This window comes from Anomaloglossus baeobatrachus, chromosome 1 (assembly GCF_048569485.1).
Source record: "Anomaloglossus baeobatrachus isolate aAnoBae1 chromosome 1, aAnoBae1.hap1, whole genome shotgun sequence".
Classification (NCBI taxonomy): domain Eukaryota; kingdom Metazoa; phylum Chordata; class Amphibia; order Anura; family Aromobatidae; genus Anomaloglossus; species Anomaloglossus baeobatrachus.
Window position 1 is genome coordinate 133,812,629 of NC_134353.1, and position 18,267 is coordinate 133,830,895.

The 18,267-nt window shown below is 48.0% G+C and overlaps 1 protein-coding gene across 3 annotated transcripts in view; it reads left to right on the forward strand.

Annotated features, from left to right (window-relative positions):
* The window catches only part of CRACD (capping protein inhibiting regulator of actin dynamics), a 90,159-nt gene that overhangs the window by 31,922 nt on the left and 39,970 nt on the right, over window positions 1-18,267 (forward strand). For all 3 annotated transcript variants that reach the window (XM_075347066.1, XM_075347064.1, XM_075347065.1), the window contains exon 2: window positions 15,176-15,314. In XM_075347066.1, the coding sequence (XP_075203181.1) occupies window positions 15,192-15,314 (123 nt within the window). In that variant the 5' untranslated portion in view covers window positions 15,176-15,191. The remainder of the gene's footprint in view (window positions 1-15,175; window positions 15,315-18,267) is intronic.

Below are 18,267 nucleotides of genomic sequence, written 5' to 3' on the forward strand. Positions count from 1 at the left end.
CACCACCCACAGTTGTGGTGAGGTTGGTGACACCACCGCTGCTCTGGACAGGGATCCCGGGAGCGATGACAGGGAGCAGCCTGGATGTTAGTTCTCCCCTCCGTGGGTAGGGGGTTGGTTGTCCCGGGGCCCAGTGATGGGGTAGGGATGGATTGCAGGCGGGTTACGGGGCCTGGCGAGGTGCAGGGTCACGGGGGCAGCACTGTGCCGCATGGCACGGTGGTACTCACTCAGCCAATGATGTACACAGAGTCTCCGGTAAAACAAACGGCTGGATGGACGGGTCCCACAGACGGCTGCGGTGTTTCTCCTCCCGGCAGGTTGATGGTGACTGCCTTTCCCTGCACCTGTGTAGTGTGTACGGTTCCAATGGGTTCCCACCGGTAACCCGCTCCCCAGCTTGGATGGGTGCTGAAGGAGCCCCTTTTGCCCGTGGGCTCTGGCCCTGGGAACTTTAGCTTTGGCAGTGACTGTGTTTCCCTCTCTCGGTTGGACGGTTGCCTTCTGTCGGGACTTGGCTGCTGGGAAAGCCAGGAGGTTCCCTTCGCTAACGGATTTGACAAATTCACGGCGACTCCTAGCCTTGTCGGGGTTCGTAAGCCCCTGCCAGATGGTGCTGGCTTCTCTTTGCGTACCGGTCCAGTACCGCCGGGCCACCGCCCGTCCACGGTCCTTACGGCTAGCTCCAATAGGCCTCTCCTGCAGACGGTCACCACCGTCTGCCAACCTTGCTGTTCCGTCCGGGCCGCACACCCGGACCAACTTCTGTCTGCTCCTTTACCACTTTCCTTCCTCTCACTTTCACTTCCAAACTCTCTCTCTCTACTTTTCCCGCCTCCAGGACTGTCAACTCCTCGGTGGGCGGGACCAACCGCCTGGCCCACCCCCTGGTGTGACCATCAGCCCCTGGAGGAAGGCAACAAGGATTTTGTTTGACTTAGGTGTGCCTGACCGGGAGTGTGGGGTGTGTTGGTGTAGTGCTTGTGACGTCCTGGCTTGCCCAGGGCGCCACATTCCCCCTTAGTAAAATGCAGACCGTCCGCGGGCTGCCCGTCCATCACCGGTTTTATTTTCACAACTGTAAAAGATAAACGGTGAACATATTACAAGTATATTAACTTCTTCCCACATCGGGAGGCATATTTACTTAAACGTTGCTAACGGTAACGGCTTCCGCTCTCTCCCACCCAAGCAACCTGGCCCTGATGCTGCCCCTAAGCAAATGGGCAGCACCCCTTGACCCCAGTCCAGCACAAGCTGCCCGAGCGGGTTCTGTCCTTTTCAGGGGACCCACGTCCATGGGGAACCCCTGAAACCCCCCGGAGGATTGCCACCGGTTACGGTAGTGGCGGGCCTGGGCCATCACTTCCCTCCAGGCCCATCCTCCAAATTAGCCTCTCCGGAGGCGGTTACGGTAAAGCCATAAAACATTTTTATTTACATACCACAAGTTCATGGTTGCCCTGCCAGTTCTCGGGCTTGTCCGTAGTAGTTCCTACGCAATGGTTGCAAACAGTCCCCACGGGGACAACAGTTGCCGGCAACGACCGGTTCAATCAAGTTGCAAATCAGGTGAACCTGATCACTTTTCTTATTATCGGTTAACACTTTCAAACGGTACTTTGGTGGTCCAACGGGGACAACTTGCAACAGGGCTCCGCTGACTTTGGAGCGGCTACCACCGCAGGGGGTCGGCCCACTCGGGGACCGGTCGGTACATCGGGTTCTCTTTCCACAGGCAGTTCAGTCCAGAACCACTGACGGCCGTTAAGAACGGTGGTGGGGGCAGCATGGTCGGAACCCCCTCCTCCATCAGTGACATTCTCTCTGGACCTCCGGCTGCGGTGCCGGCCCCCGGCTCCCATGCAATCAGGGCTGGTTCTGGGGTTTGGGTGGACTGGTTGCGACTCGGCATGGCCGCAGCGGCCCCTTGCTCACGGGCCCCCACTACGGCAACCATCCTGCGCATCTCCGCCCTCCAGTCCAGCAGCTGCTGCATGCTCTGCGCCCTCACCTTCAAGCAGAACCGGCCCAGCTCCCGCTCCAGCCACGCAGCGGTCCCGGCGGGGAGCTCACCCGGGCCACAGTCTTCAAAGGCTACTCCTCCTCGGTTCCCCCAGAGCTTAGACGCTCCGGTAGCGGGTACTCCGGCGCTCCAGTTCGAGGACGCCGCCATTTCTCCATCCGCGTCCCCCTTAGTCTCTTTCCGGCTCCTCCTCTACAGGGGCGGGGTTTTGGCCTTCGCGCCTCCACTGCTCGAGGAGACTCTCGAGCGGAAATTTTTCGCGCCCAAAATGGCGGCGTCTCAAATTTTTCGTCCGGACACCTCCGGCGGTCACAAGGCGCACCTCTACCAGACGGCAGAGCGGTAAGATCCTGTTTGTGACGCCAAGTTGTCGTGGGCGGAGGAGGGGATGCTGCGCACTCTCACTGCTCGGGTCCGGCCGCTGCTGCTGCGGCTGCTGCTCGGTGGTGGCTCGAGCAGTGGGCCGGATCCCGGGAACTCGAGCGGTGTTCCTCGCCCGTGAGTGAAAAGGGTGGGGATTGATTGTGGGGATTTGATATTGTCCGTCACGCCACCCACGGTTGTGGTGAGGTTGGTGACACCACCGCTGCTCTGGACGGGGATCCCGGGAGCGATGACAGGGAGCAGCCTGGATGTTAGTTCTCCCCTCCGTGGGTAGAGGGTTGGTTGTCCCGGGGCCCGGTGATGGGGTAGGGATGGATTGCAGGCAGGTTACGGGGCCTGGCGAGGTGCAGGGTCGCGGGGGCCGCGCTGTGCCGCATGGCACGGTAGTACTCACTCAGCCAATGATGTACACAGAGTCTCCGGTAAAACAAACGGCTTGATGGACGGGTCCCACAGACGGCTGCGGTGTTTCTCCTCCTGGCAGGTTGATGGTGACTGCCTTTCTCTGCACCTGTGTAGTGTGTACGGTTCCAATGGGTTCCCACCGGTAACCCGCTCCCCAGCTTGGATGGGTGCTGAAGGAGCCCCTTTTGCCCGCAAGCTCTGGCCCTGGGAACTTTAGCCTTGGCGGTGACTGTGTTTCCCTCTCTCGGTTGGACGGTTGCCTTCTGTCGGGACTTGGCTGCTGGGAAACCCTGGAGGTTCCCTTCGCTAACAGATTTGACAAATTCACGGCGACTCCTAGCCTTGTCGGGGTCCGTAAGCCCCTGCCGGATGGTGCTGGCTTCTCTTTGCGTACCGGTCCGGTACCGCCGGGCCACCGCCCGTCCACGGTCCTTACGGCTAGCTCCAATAGGCCTCTCCTGCAGACGGTCACCACCGTCTGCCAACCTTGCTGTTCCGTCCGGGCCACACACCCGGACCAACTTCTGTCTGCTCCTTTACCACTTTCCTTCCAAACTCTCTATCTCTACTTTTCCCGCCTCCAGGACTGTGAACTCCTCGGTGGGCGGGACCAACCGCCTGGCCCACCCCCTGGTGTGAACATCAGCCCCTGGAGGAAGGCAACAAGGATTTTGTTTGACTTAGGTGTGCCTGACCGGGAGTGTGGGATGTGTTGGTGTAGTGCTTGTGACGTCCTGGCTTGCCCAGGGCGCCACAGTCACACTTTCTGATCCACACTGTGATTCCACTAATGGTCTCTTGGCAAGGCAGACCTGTTCATTTGAAGCCATTTCAGATGACTATCTGATGAAGCTTTTTGAAAGAATGCCAAGGGTGTGTAAAACTGCCATCAGAGTAAAAGGTATGCAGCTATGGAGTTATGGCGGTGCTCGGTGGGTATTGATATGGAAGTATCAGTGAGTGTGTGGTATACGCTCACCTCCTTGCAGGATTGAGGCAGTGAACACTTTCCATTAACTTCTCTGAGAGGGTTAGCATAACTGAAGAGCTGATCTGCGGGGGCACAGTAGTGCGCTGTTTGCCGAGTAAAAGAAGTCTCTTACCAATTGCAGGTGTCATTCTTTTATTAGAAGACTCGTAAAAAACAAAAAATATTTTTTTTTACTCAGGACCAGAGTCAGGCAACAAGTTCTGTATACCTACCTGAATAAAGATCTTGTCCAGAGCCAAAAGCCGGTTTAGGAATCTTCTAATAACGGAATCATGCCTATAATTGTTAACAAATATATTTTATTTGGCCAACAGCGTACTACTGCACCCTCGGAGACCAGCTCACCAGAGTAAGACGGGAGTACTTTGAAAACTCTTATGTGTATCATGCGTTTATTAGTCCTTGTTTCCATCTGTATGCCATTGTGGTTATGCTGCCTTCAGTCTGAATCTACAATGTGCACATTCTAATTGGAACAAACCACTGCATGAACAGGGTGTCCAAACTTTTCACTGGCTCTGTAGGTGTTTGAATGCAGGTGCTGATCTCTGATTCTTGCTTCTTGTGGTTCTAGCACAGGGGTGGGCAATTCATTTTCCCATGGGGCCGCATGAGAAATTGGGATGGTTTTAGAGGGCCGGACTAATATAATTTAACTCAATTATAATTATTATTATATATATTATTATTAATAATTATTAATTAATAATTAAGTTTTACCCAATACTGTATACAGTATATATACTATCCCTTCATATACAAACAGTAAGTTACGGACTGTGTGACCCCTCGTGGCCCTGCACGCACACATGTCCGTTTTTTCTCCGGCAGCACGGGTGTCACACGGACCGCACATAGATGTGATCTGTGTGACATCAGTGTGACAAGTACCAGAGAAAACACGGGTCTTTTTAATAAAAAGATTTTCTATATTTACCTCTCTCCAGCGCTGCTGTCTCTGGCTCTGCTGCCTCCCGCTCCTTATCGCTGGTAATTATACTCACTGAATATTCACTGCGGTGAGCAGCTGGAAGTAGGGACAGTGCTGGGGACCGCTTCGCTGGGTGAATATACAGGTGTGTGTGTGTGTTGAGAACCTGGAAGCCGGAGCATCTCGGGGACTCGTTACAGTTCCCAATGAACTCTGATGAACCCATGAAGCTGTAGCGTGGGTGTCGCAGGGTGGTCATCAGAGTTCATTGGAAACTCTGATGACCTCCTGGAGGTCACTGTGCTTGCAGAATACTCACCTGTCCCTGCGGTGATGTCCTCAACGGTGCTGTGCTCGGTGCTGTCATCGCGATGCTCCGGCTTCCAGGTCCTGAGTGCGGTGAATAATCGATGAATGAGCGGGGGTCAGGAGGGGGAGGCAGCAGAGCTGAAGAAAGCAGGTAAATATGGAAAATCTTTTTATTTCACAGACCTGTGTTTTCTCCAGTACCTGTCACATGTATGCAAACAGGTACCGGAGAAACGCAATCAGGCCCTGTAATGGCGGTATGGCGCTGCAGGGGGCGGGGAGAGGGCACGTGGTACCCGATGTAACTCCAGTACCACTCGCAGTTACGGGTCTCTCTCTCTCTTTCTCTTTCTCTTTCTCTCTCTTTCTCTTTCTCTTTCTCTCTCTCTCTCTCTCTCTCTCTCTCCTTTCCCTCCTCAGGCACCTCTGTACGGGCTCCCGCTGACATCCTTCTTCTCTTGTATGGCCCCCCGCTGAGCTGCTTCCTCTCTCCATAGAGGCCCCGGCTGCTGCATCTTCTTCTCTTGCTGGGCGAGAAGTTTTCAAATGACACACACGCGCGCCGTACTGACGACATCAGGGCGCGCGTGTGTGTCACAGAGAAAGTGCCGGCAGGCAACAGAGGACAGATTCCTGCGTTCCGCTGCTGCACTGTGCGGCGCTGCAGGATCTGTCCTCTGTTCCCTGCACGCCGGCACGCAGCGTGTGATGAGGGCAATCTGACCACGGGCCATCCGGAGCCTGGAGCTCCGAACAACAGGTCAGATTGCCCTCATCAGTGACCGGCCAGCAAGGACGCTCGGAGCCAGGTGGGCCGGTCACAGAGAGTAGGCGGGCCGGATGTGGCCCGCGGGCTGCCCCTTGCCCAGGTCTGTTCTAGCAGTATGAATCAGCTAGCAGGATCCCTATCAATATCATGAACTTACAAAGGACATACTGTACAACAGTGGAGGGGCCAGACTGTTTCATTCAGTCTTGGAATAATAATCATGGGGTAAAGTGAATTGTACCGTGAGAATTTATACGCAAATGTTTCACATTGATTCACCCAACTAGAAATGAATATTCCAGATTTTTGGAAAAGGGAGTCCAAAGGCTCATTGCTTTCATTTACAGTAATTGGCCCATGGTGTTGTTTATAATTAACAGTGATTTTTTTTCTAAAAGAATAAACATGTAGAAATAAACATAGGGTACAATAAGACACCAAACCACTAGGTGTGTCCAGGCACACTAGTGGAGTGGATCTGCTGTGTTTGTACACTAGGTGTCGCTAGACACACCTAGTGAGGGGCAGTCAAATGAGCCAGGGGTCAAAAGCCAAGAGATAACGTAAATGACAAAAAGAGCGAGCAGAGTCAAAGTCAGGGTATAAGCTGGGATTGGTAAACAGAAAGGTCACGTACGTACAAGGGAGTGAGCAGAGCCGGAGTCAGGGAACAAGCCGAGGTCAGGGAGTCAGGGAATCAAGTCAGTAGGTAAGGAGACCGGAGGGGAACTGTAAAACTAGGTAGCAGGACAAGATCAGGTCAGACACTTATGAGAACCATAGACGTGCACTGTAAAACAGGAACTATCACTGGCGGCATTCCGGGTGAAATAGCTCCCAGATAAAACGGAGCAATCACCTGGAACGAGGCTCCATAGAACAGACCCCTCCCACACCACACAGGACTTGACTGGGAACCTGGGAAAAATTTGAGGCACAGCATAGGCTCTGCAGGAGAGCAGAGCACCGCTGAGCAGAATCATGACACATAGTACATCTAAATAATACTGACTAATAGGATACAAAACCTATGAATCCGTGCAACATTCTTGACATATGTGAGCCGGTGCCTGGCCATAGCTGGGAAGCACTGGAGCATTGTAATAGTGGCACACCCTCTGTCTACAGCTCTGAGCACATTGTTTCTCCAGTTACTTCTGGTGATATAAGAGGATGTTCTCCTCCTGGGTGTGACGGATAACAGATCTGTAACTATAATAAATCAATGTACTTATATTGCCATAAAGCAACTGCTGGAATTAGGAAGCAAGGTTGGGTAGGATAATACCATGGATAATAAGAAAACTACAACTATTTACCAATTTACTTATAAATATAAAAACATCATAGCTGGTGTTAGGGCATTCTGAGGACTTTCAGATCTTCGGCATGCTCTATATTGCATTGATTTCTACCAGCGAATTTCACCAATTGCAATGCAAATTCCACAACATATACTCATTTTCATGTTTTTTGTACTATGTGAATTAAAACACTTTTTGTTGCTTGAATGGATTGTCAAAAACTAAGGGACCCCATACACATTAGACTAAAGTTGACTAAACCTACTGATATTGACAGGTTCTGCTGATGGTTTAATGTGTATGACAAACTGAAGCAGAGCAGGATGCCCTCGCGTGTTACTCCAATATTATAACGACCCCAAACACACCTCCAAGACAACCACTGCCTTGCTAAGGAAACTAAGGGTAAAGGTTCTGAACTGGCTGAGCATGTTTCCACATCTAAACCCTATTGAGCATTTGTGGGGCCTCCTCAAATGGAAGTTGGAGAATCCCCATGTCTCTAACATCCACCAGCTCCCTGATGTCGTCATTGGGGAAGGAAGAGGATGCAGTGGATCTTGTAAAGCTCTAGTGAATGCCATGCCCAAGAGCGTTAAGGCAGTGCTTGAAAATAATGATGGCTAAACAAAATATTGACACTTTGGGCATAATTTGTCAATTTTCACTTAGAGGGGTGTACTCAGATTTGTTTCCAGTGGGTTAGACATTAATGGCTGTGTGTCGAGTTATTTAGAGGAGACACCAAATTTACACTGTTACTCAAGCTGGACAATTGTAGGGGGGGCAAGGCTACACCACCCCCTGCAGAAGTAGCCGGCACACAGAAAGGTTTATTAGATGTATTAAATTGTAATGTGTATTTTGTAAATAGCCTCCAGGTGGCAATGTGGTTTTTGAACTGCGACCTGACACCTAGGTAGGTAGAACAAGGGTTAAGTGAAAGGAGGAATGTAGTGTATAAATAGGGCAGGATGCAGGATGGTAGGAGAATCCCCAGTAGGAGAAAGAGTGAACAAGCCAAAAGATTTATTTGATTAAAGATCCTAAAGGTCAACCTTTTGACACTGGACACACGGGGTCCTGCTCTTGAGAGAACTGTTGGAACTGCGTCCCCAGAAGAGAGGTTTAATCAGGTCAGTTGGGGTGGTGTCTGTTCTTCCCTGGATCGAAAACGCAATGAAATCCCCTGTGAGACCGAAGGTCAGTGGCCTCTTAAAGGAAAAGAGTAGGTCCTGACCAAAAGCACGGGTGGAGGAGTGCTGTCACAATAAGCCCTTTCAGTAGCATTAACTAAATCCCTGTGGGTGGGACAGAGAGGCTAAAGGACTTTTAGAATCGGCATGTGCAGTGTGACGTCAGATAGTAGAATGAGGAGCCTAGCAGTGTCCGAAGAAGTTCATATGCCAGGAAAGTGGTTGGCCGGTAAATTATGTAATGAAGTCTGGAGAGAATCCCATTGGAGTCAGAAGCTATGCCCGTGGTATGCGAGATGAAAGTTTCCCTGTGAAGAATTCAAGTAAAGTTCTGCTGTTTGAAGAAAGTACAGTTAGGTCCAGAAATATTTGGACAGTGACACAATTTTCGCGAGTTGGGCTCTGCATGCCACCACATTGGATTTGAAATGAAATCTCGACAACAGAATTCAAGTGCAGATTGTAACGTTTAATTTGAAGGTTTGAACAAAAATATCTGATAGAAATTGTAGGAATTGTACACATTTCTTTACAAACACTCCACATTTTAGGAGGTCAAAAGTAATTGGACAAATAAACCAAACCCAAACAAAATATTTTTATTTTCAATATTTTGTTGCGAATCCTTTGGATGCAATCACTGCCTTAAGTCTGGAACCCATGGACATCACCAAACGCTGGATTTCCTCCTTCTTAATGCTTTGCCAGGCCTTTACAGCCGCAGCCTTCAGGTCTTGCTTGTTTGTGGGTCTTTCCGTCTTAAGTCTGGATTTGAGCAAGTGAAATGCATGCTCAATTGGGTTAAGATCTGGTGATTGACTTGGCCATTGCAGAATGTTCCACTTTTTTGCACTCATGAACTCCTGGGTAGCTTTGGCTGTATGCTTGGGGTCATTGTCCATCTGTACTATGAAGCGCCGTCCGATCAACTTTGCGGCATTTGGCTGAATCTGGGCTGAAAGTATATCCCGGTACACTTCAGAATTCATCCGGCTACTCTTGTCTGCTGTTATGTCATCAATAAACACAAGTGACCCAGTGCCATTGAAAGCCATGCATGCCCATGCCATCACGTTGCCTCCACCATGTTTTACAGAGGATGTGGTGTGCCTTGGATCATGTGCCATTCCCTTTCTTCTCCAAACTTTTTTCTTCCCATCATTCTGCTACAGGTCAATTCCTTTTTTCTCAGAATGTACCCGACTGTTGATTTTGCTACTCCAAACATGTCTGCTATCTCTCTGATGGATTTTTTCTTTTTTTTCAGCCTCAGGATGTTCTGCTTCACCTCAATTGAGAGTTCCTTAGACCGCATGTTGTCTGGTCACAGCAACAGCTTCCAAATGCAAAACCACACACCTGTAATCAACCCCAGACCTTTTAACTACTTCATTGATTACAGGTTAACGAGGGAGACGCCTTCAGAGTTAATTGCAGCCCTTAGAGTCCCTTGTCCAATTACTTTTGGTCCCTTGAAAAAGAGGAGGCTATGCATTACAGAGCTATGATTCCTAAACCCTTTCTCCGATTTGGATGTGAAAACTCTCATATTGCAGCTGGGAGTGTGCACTTTCAGCCCATATTATATATATAATTGTATTTCTGAACATGTTTTTGTAAACAGCTAAAATAACAAAACTTGTGTCACTGTCCAAATATTTCTGGACCTAACTGTATATCTGTGTCTGATTTTTTGCAAGCGTGGACTGTGGTGAAAGCATCCCTGCAGTGGAGTGGCGAGCAGGAGGCAAGAGGTTACTGAGCGGCTGCGCTGCGGCCTGGCAAAACCTGCACACACGACTACCACTGCCTGCCCCGTCCCCCCCAGACACTGATTACTTTACATTGTATCAAAGTGTCATATCTTCAGTGTTGTCCCATAAAAAAAATAATAAATTAACAAAACTGTAATGGGTGTACTCACTTTTATGATATACTGTAATTTTTTACCTAGATGTCTACATTTTACACATTACATTATCAACACTACTTTACTATGCATTACATTATCACATCCTACATTACCTAAAACACCTAAAACACTAGTCATATAATCCTTCACACAATATATTACTGTATCACAAGATACTGTACATTAGGCAGGAATACATCACATTATTTACAAAAGACGCAAAACATTATTCACATTACACAACATTGACACGATTGGTGTCTTCGGGGGGTAGGAACACGACTGCAATTGTCCACCACCCTTAGGGGTACTTAACACGCTGCGACATTGCTAGCGATTGCTAGCGATGTCGAGCCCGATAGCACCCGCCCCCGTCGCTCGTGCGACATTTGGTGATCGCTGCCGTAGCGAACATTATCGCTACGGCAGCGTCACACTCACATACCTGGTCAGTGACGTCGCTGTGACCGCCGAACAATCCCTCCCTCAAGGGGGAGGTCCGTTCCGCGTCATAGCGATGTCACTGCGGCGTCACTAAGCGGCCGGCCAAAAGAAGCGGAGGGGTGGAGATGAGCAGGACATAACATCCCGCCCACCTCCTTCCTTCCGTATTGCCGGTGGACGGAGGTAAGGAGATGTTCGTTGCTCCCGTGGTGTCACACATAGCGATGTGTGGTGCCGCAGGAACGACGAACAACATCATACCGGTGGCAGCAGCGACATTAAGGAAATGAACGACGTGTCAACAATCACCGTTTTGTAACGATTTTGCGATCGTTGCTCATCGCTCATTAGTGTTACACGCTGCGATGTCGCTACCGGCGCCGGATGTGCGTCACTAACGATGTGACCCCAACGATATATCGGTAGCGATGTCGCAGCGTGTAAAGTACCCCTTACAATAACATCCCTTAAAGACTCAATATCTTACATTCTTAATCTGCAGCTCATACCTTAGGATTTTGCATACTGAGAATCATTAGAACATTGTATAAAAAGCCCTTTATTTATATATAGTCTGATATCTTTGGAATGTCTGTATTTTAGATTACATTGACTTTAGGTTACGGATTTACAAAGTTTGATGGTATCTCTAGTTCCAACAATGACCGATGAAAGCCACTAGTCACCCGTCCAATTCTCGTTTCTGAGTCACGACCGCAGCTATTTATATTTCAGTGATATCTGATTTACGATATCACCAATATATGAAGTTATTTAACATGATGCAGTTTTGTAAATTTATTCAATTTTCCGAGCGATAATTACCCATTTCCTAATATAATGAGAGATTTGGTGCTACTGGGTTTTTTTTCCTCTTCTATATATGCACCGGATATTGCTGCTGAATACATTTATAGTTACAAGAAAGGCAGTATTCAGGCGACCTTATAAGAAGAAATAATACATACCTGCCAATGCTGATTACTCCTTACTACACAGGTAGAATGGCGCATTGTATTTCATGTGTATTTTTAGACATTGTGTTCCCTCAGCTCAGAAAGACTCATTGCTATAGTTGCTGTCGATAATTACTTGTAGAATTAGTCCATATAAGGCTCTGCATTGTAGAAATATCAGAAATGAAGGTTCACATCAATAACTGAAAGAAAACTCCAAGGAATAACAGTAGACAATAGTCATGTATTTGGATGGAGAAAAAAATAGGAAAATAAATAGGGTAACAGATAATCATGGGACAGACATTTCATGAAAGAGACATTTTCTAGATAAAAGATTTGGGAAAATATGGAAAGTTAAGTACTTAAGTAGGAATAGTTACAGCTTCTCGGGATGCAGGTTCAAAGTCAGTAGAAGGGTCCAGCATTGAGGGAGCAATGACTTTCTATATTGTGAGGTAATGACTGGCTATGTAATGAATGGCAGGTATGTATCACAGAGGTGGTAGTCCCCTGCGATGCAAACCTGGAATGTTTTCTCTGGGACTTGTAGTTCCATAAGGGTTGTTGGTGTTTTCAGGGCCAGGTTTACGAATAGTCAGAGAGCTGGTTGGCTATGCACATACCTCCACCCAATGTGTCTCATGTGTGTGTTATAATTAGACTGTTAAGGGGGCTTTACACGCTACGATATCATTAATGTTTGGTCGCCGGGGTCAAGTTGTTAGTGACGCACATCCGGCGTCATTAACGATATCGCAGCGTGTAATACTTACCAGCGACCTTAGGCGACCTCAAAAATGGTGAAAATCGTTCACCATGGAGAGGTCGCCCCAAAGTCAAAAATCGGTAAGGGTTGTTTAGCGTTGTGGTTCATCGCTCATGCGGCAGCACACATCGCTATGTGTGACACCGCATGAGCGAGGAACGTCTCCTTACCTGCCGCCAGCCGAAATGAGGAAGGAAGGAGGTGGGCGGGATGTTACGTCCTGCTCATCTCCGCCCCTCTGCTTTGATTGGCCGGCCGCTTAGTGACGTTGCGGTGACGTCGCTGTGATGCCGAACGTCCCTCCCCCTTGAAGGAGGGATTGTTCGGCAGTCACAGCGACGCCGCCGATCAGGTAAGTATGTGTGACGCTGCGTAGCGATAATGTTTGCTATGGCAGCGATCACAAACAATTGCATGCGCGACGGGGACGGGTACTTACACGGTCGCTATCGCTAGAAATTGCTAGCGATATCGATACTGTGTAAAGCCCCCTTTAGTCTGGTCACATGCCCCTCTGTGTTTGGAAGCTGGAAGACACTGAAGAGGAGAATGCAGCCAGGACAAAGAGGATGTGCAGTGAAGACGCAGCATCTGGCAGAGATCCTGTGCAGGCACTGACAGTGGGAGTTCTGTGCTTGGAAGAAGCAAGCTTCCAAAGCTGTGGACTGACAGGAGTCAGGATTTGGAGCCGCTATAGGTCCTGAAAAGTAACCTCAGTGTAGCCGGGGTTGTGTGCTGACCAAAGTCAATGAGTGATGGTTGCAATGCCTTCACTTGGACACTTCTGCGTGGTTGCATCTGAAGCCATGCGGGCGTATCCGCGGATTAAATGGACTGTATGACATTTAAGTTTCTGTAAAGCCAAAGGAAGGCTCATGTGTTGTTTCTGGGAGACAGTTTATGTGTCTGTTAATTAACCAACTGGACTGTTTGAACAAAAAACATTCTTGTGTGTGCCTCAATCTAGTAGTCAAGTGAGTATCCCCTATTACATTCAGGAAGCTCAGCCTCACAATATATAATGATAAGAAGACTTTACAGGATCTGTAAGGATTACAAATGTTGTGAGACAGATCCATTAAACATGAATACAATGCAGTGCATCCACTAAAATAGAAGTTTGGTAGTGAAGTTTTTTATAGTAGCAGTTTCCAATGTGTGACTCTCAAGTGGTTAATAAACTACTCACTCAATTATTTTTTTCCAACGATTTCCATAAAATGCATATATATGGTGTGAACATGGCCTGATGCAACTTACAGGTTGCTGGAAGAACCAGTTTGAGCTGTTGTTTAGCAAGTATATGTACCATTGTTAAGACATTCTGTGAATTGTAAGTTCAAGGGATACAATTGTACACGGGGCTGATCTAACATTGCAATTGATTGATCACTATGCTTGGTGCTGTACATATATACTGATGGTGGTGATGGCACTATGTTCACTTTCTGATAGTGGTTTTGTAGCTGCATTTATGTATTGCTTATGAGTCTGGCGTTGCATTCATGTACTGATGGTGGTTCTGGTGCTGCATTCATCTACTGATTGTGGCTCTGGCACTACATTTATGTATTGATGGTGGTTCTGATGTTGCATTCATGTACTAATAGTGGTTCTGAAGCTGAATTCATGTACTCATGTTGGTTCTGGTACTGCACTCAGGTACTGATGGTGGTTATGGCTCTGCATTCATGGTTGTTCTGATTTTCTATACATGTAGCAATCCATAATGTGTTTCATGGCTATCTTAAAAATTAATCTAAACTATTTATGAGGAAGCTTTGGTGAGTATCTGCTCCAAAATTTCAGTTTAAATTAGCATGTGTTCACATTAATTTTTTTCAACGTAGCGGAAAGATAGGAGTAGTAGTCTGCGCTGCCAATGATCAAAAAATCCACGATAGTAATCAAGATGAGATAAGATATTCTCTATGTGTTTCGAAGCTTAGTCAACTTTTTCATTAGGAGAATCACAATATTAGATCTTGTATCCTCAGTTTTGGGCTAAACAACCCAAACAATTGAACAATTGCTATTTTAACTTTATTGATATTAACCAAATAAGACCCTATCTATTGTGCTGTGTATCCCTTGACTAATACACACTGGATTTTTAAAGCAAAAACTCGCTAAATCCTCCTCAAATACTTAAAACGTGCTTCTGGGGTTATAATGTACTGATGGTAGTTCTGGTGATGCATTCATGTAAGTACCCCTTTAAATTATTTTGCAGCCTTTCGATTGATTTAGTATGGTAATGTAGACCTTGGACCAAAAAATGCTGTGCACCCCTGATATAGGGTATAATACTCAGTATATCGATTCCTTATAAATTTGTTCTGGTATTAGTAGAAGCCTGTATACAATATTTTTAAAGAGTGCTTCCAGACAAAAAGAAAGTCACAAATGGCTTACCACCCCTGCAGATTCCTACATCCCCAAGTGTTCAGCAGCTTTGGTTAAAGCCAAAAGCCTAAAATTAGAAACCTGAAACAGCGCTCTGTGTTGCATATATTTTATTTCTTACTGCATAATTAAAAACACCATCTCGGTATGTGAACCTGCTAATGTGTTTTGGGCTTGAATGTCCTTACTCAAAATACACCAGCAGTTTTACACGCAGCCAAGGTGTTTTTAATGATCATATGAGAAAATAAGGTATAGAGAAGAAGGAGTTTCGGTTCAGTCTGAAAACATACATGTATGTCGAAACACAAACATGTATGTCAAAAGGGGTTTTTTTTGTACCATATGGTAAAATCTTATTTACCTGTTCCAGATTCCTCATCAGTAGCATGGGAACAAGAGCCATTTCTCATGACAGCATATTCATACCAGATGGGCAAGTTGAAGATGAACAAGAAATTCAGGCAACATCATCACAAGACCAGAGTGTGGGAAAAGTGAAGTCACTCCAGGTAAGAGCAGACCATCTTGAAACCTTTGGTTTGCCTTTTTGGGAAAATTACATTTCTTTTAAGCTACAAATTGTAGAATAATGCCAAGATTACAAATGTAACATTCTGTATTTTTTGGGCTATAGGATGCACCTTACTATAACACACAGCCCAGATTCACATTCACAGAGCAGAAAATATGAATAACATTTTGTAATGAGTAAAATTTCCCTAGTGGTGTAAAGACGTGGAGAGGTCAATACTAATTTAATGTCCTAGGGTAGAATACAGAGGTAATAGATCTTTTGTTAGGGTGGGGGCAGACAGCTGTATGTTTGATCTGAGTGCGATCCGACAAAACATTGGATCACACTTTGACCAGTGTTAGCCTATGGGGCAGCTCACGTCAGATTCACATGTCAAATCGCAACATGGCTGGGTTTGATTCAATATTCAAATTGCACTCAGCCATGCAAGTCAATGAGTGTGTGAGGAGGGAATCATCGGGCAGCTCTCGGGTGACATATGAGTGCAGTCCGATATCTGTGCACTGACACAATGGAGAAGATGGAAAAATATTGTTCTCCATCTTCTCCTCACAGTGTGCTCCAATTCTCTCATCCTAGAGAATCAGAGCACACTATGCTGACACTCAGATCAAACATTGATCAGAGTGCAATTTGCCTATTGTCCCGCTTTCCCTGGATGAGAGAGTCTACAGTTATCTGCCCCTGCCCATATTGCACTTCTGCAATATGCGTATGTATCGCCCCCGTGCCAGCGGCCGTGCCACTCGGGTCCGGAACCGCGGTGGCTCGAGGGGTCTCCGGACCCGGAGGTTCGTGCGGACACTCGAGTTTGAAAAGGGGAGTATGTACAGGGGAGTGAGAAGTTTGTGACGCCACCCACGGTGCGTGGTAAGATGGTGTACCACCGCTGCTGTTGGTGGGGGAGCCCGTGGCGGTGGTATAGCAGCAAGGTGTTTTATCCCCTCCGTGGGTAAGGGAAATTGTGCCCCGGGGCCCGTTGGGATGTTGGTGATTGAGGTGCCGTTTGGTAGAGGAAAAGGGGCTTTTCAGTGTTCTCACTCAGTCCAGGAATAATGACACCGACAGCTTGTAAACCAGAATTCTGAGCACCACTGCAGCCTGGAGGGGGCGTACTGGGATCCGTGCCCTTGGTGTTGCTGTTAGCCTGTGGCCTTTTCCGTGGCACCTTCTCACTAGTTGGACCCTCAAGCTTAAAACTTTTCAGGTCTCGCACACCCGTATGGCTAACGGAGTGAGCTTGCTCTCATGGTTCACGTGTAGGATTTCTTTGGACTGTATTTGGGAAAGTCCTATCCCATTGGTGCGCTAGTACCCTGATTTTGGAGCAGGTTGGGGATGAATCTTGAAGTCTTCACCCCCGTCGGGTAAATTACTGGGATGCGTAAAGCTACTTCCCGGCCTAGAGTCCACGTACCCCGTCGTGCCCTGGCCCCTGCCCGGTGATAGCTCAAGGCCGCCGGCTGCCCTCCTCGGCAGACCGTGTTCCTTGGCGCGATCCCCTGCGACTGGGGTTTCAGCTCCTACCAGGCCCAGACCAACGTCTGCCACCTAGTAGACTCTAGGAGCCCAGCTCCTAACCTGTGACCTCTCCTCTTGCGAGTCACCACACCCCTCTCTTCACTTTGTCACTTTCCCCTTACCAACCCCCCATCTGGGCGGCCCTATTCCCTTCAGGCCCCCCAATGGTGTGTCTGGTGAGCTCGGTGTAAAGTGTTTCTAGGATTTTGACTGGCTAAGCTGTTAGCAACACCAAAGGACCAGGATCCATAACCAAGGAGGAGTGGATACTGTGCAGAAGGGCAGGTTGCACAACACCCTGTGACGACCTGATAGGCAAGGGCATCACACGTATTATATACATTTAGCTGTACAGGACATATATTATGTACACTCTCTGCAGCACACACATATACACAACACTGATGCCTGTACAGTACATACACACTAAGACCTGCTGCATATGCACATAAGCTGCTCTACTATATACACACAAACACACAGCTCTGTTACATACACACACACACACGAGCTCTGATGCATACACAAACACATCTTTTCTACAGACATAGGTCTGTTACATATATACTCACAGCTCAACTACAACACTTGACTCAGCTACATAATCAAAACACACACAGCTCAGCTAGAGCACACACATTATGTATACTCTGCAGTTCACACAAATAACCAACCCTGCTACATGTACAGTACATGCACACTAAAAGCCCTGTCACACACAGAGATAAATCTGCAGCAGATCTGTGGTTGCAGTGAAATTGTGGACAATCAGTGCCAGGTTTGTGGCTGTGTACAAATGGAACAATATGTCCATGATTTCACTGCAACCACAGATCTGCCAAAGATTTATCTGTGTGTGACGGGGCCTTAAGCCCTGCTGCATGTGTACACAAACTGCTCTGTTATAAATGTAACACCCCGAGGTCGAACAGTTTTCACCCGACACATCACCGGGCCGGGGGTGCAGATCCTCTACGTCATCACGGGCTGGCCTGGCCCAGTTTTGTGACCCCGAGACGTACAGGAGGGGAGGGAAGGCAGTGGACGGGAGGCAGAATGGAGGATGGGGGTGGAAATGACGGTTAGGAAAGTCTTTTATGATCGTGATGCCACCTGTGGCACGTGGCCAGGGATAGGCCGCCGCTGCGGTTGCTGCTCTCCAGGACTGAGGGTGAGGGTCGCAGCCGGGATGGTGTCGCTCCTCACAGGCGGAGTGGGATTACTTCGGGAAGGATGATGGAGGCTGGACAGGGGGTGGAGGTAGTTCTCGCTGGCGCCGCAGCGCTGGGCGATAGCGCCGGTAAAGGAGAGGCAGAGGCAGGGGCTGTGGTTCCAGGTCTTTTACTCACAGGTAGTTCAGGCGCTGCCCCAAACAACCAATCTCCATCACGATGGACTCCACCCGA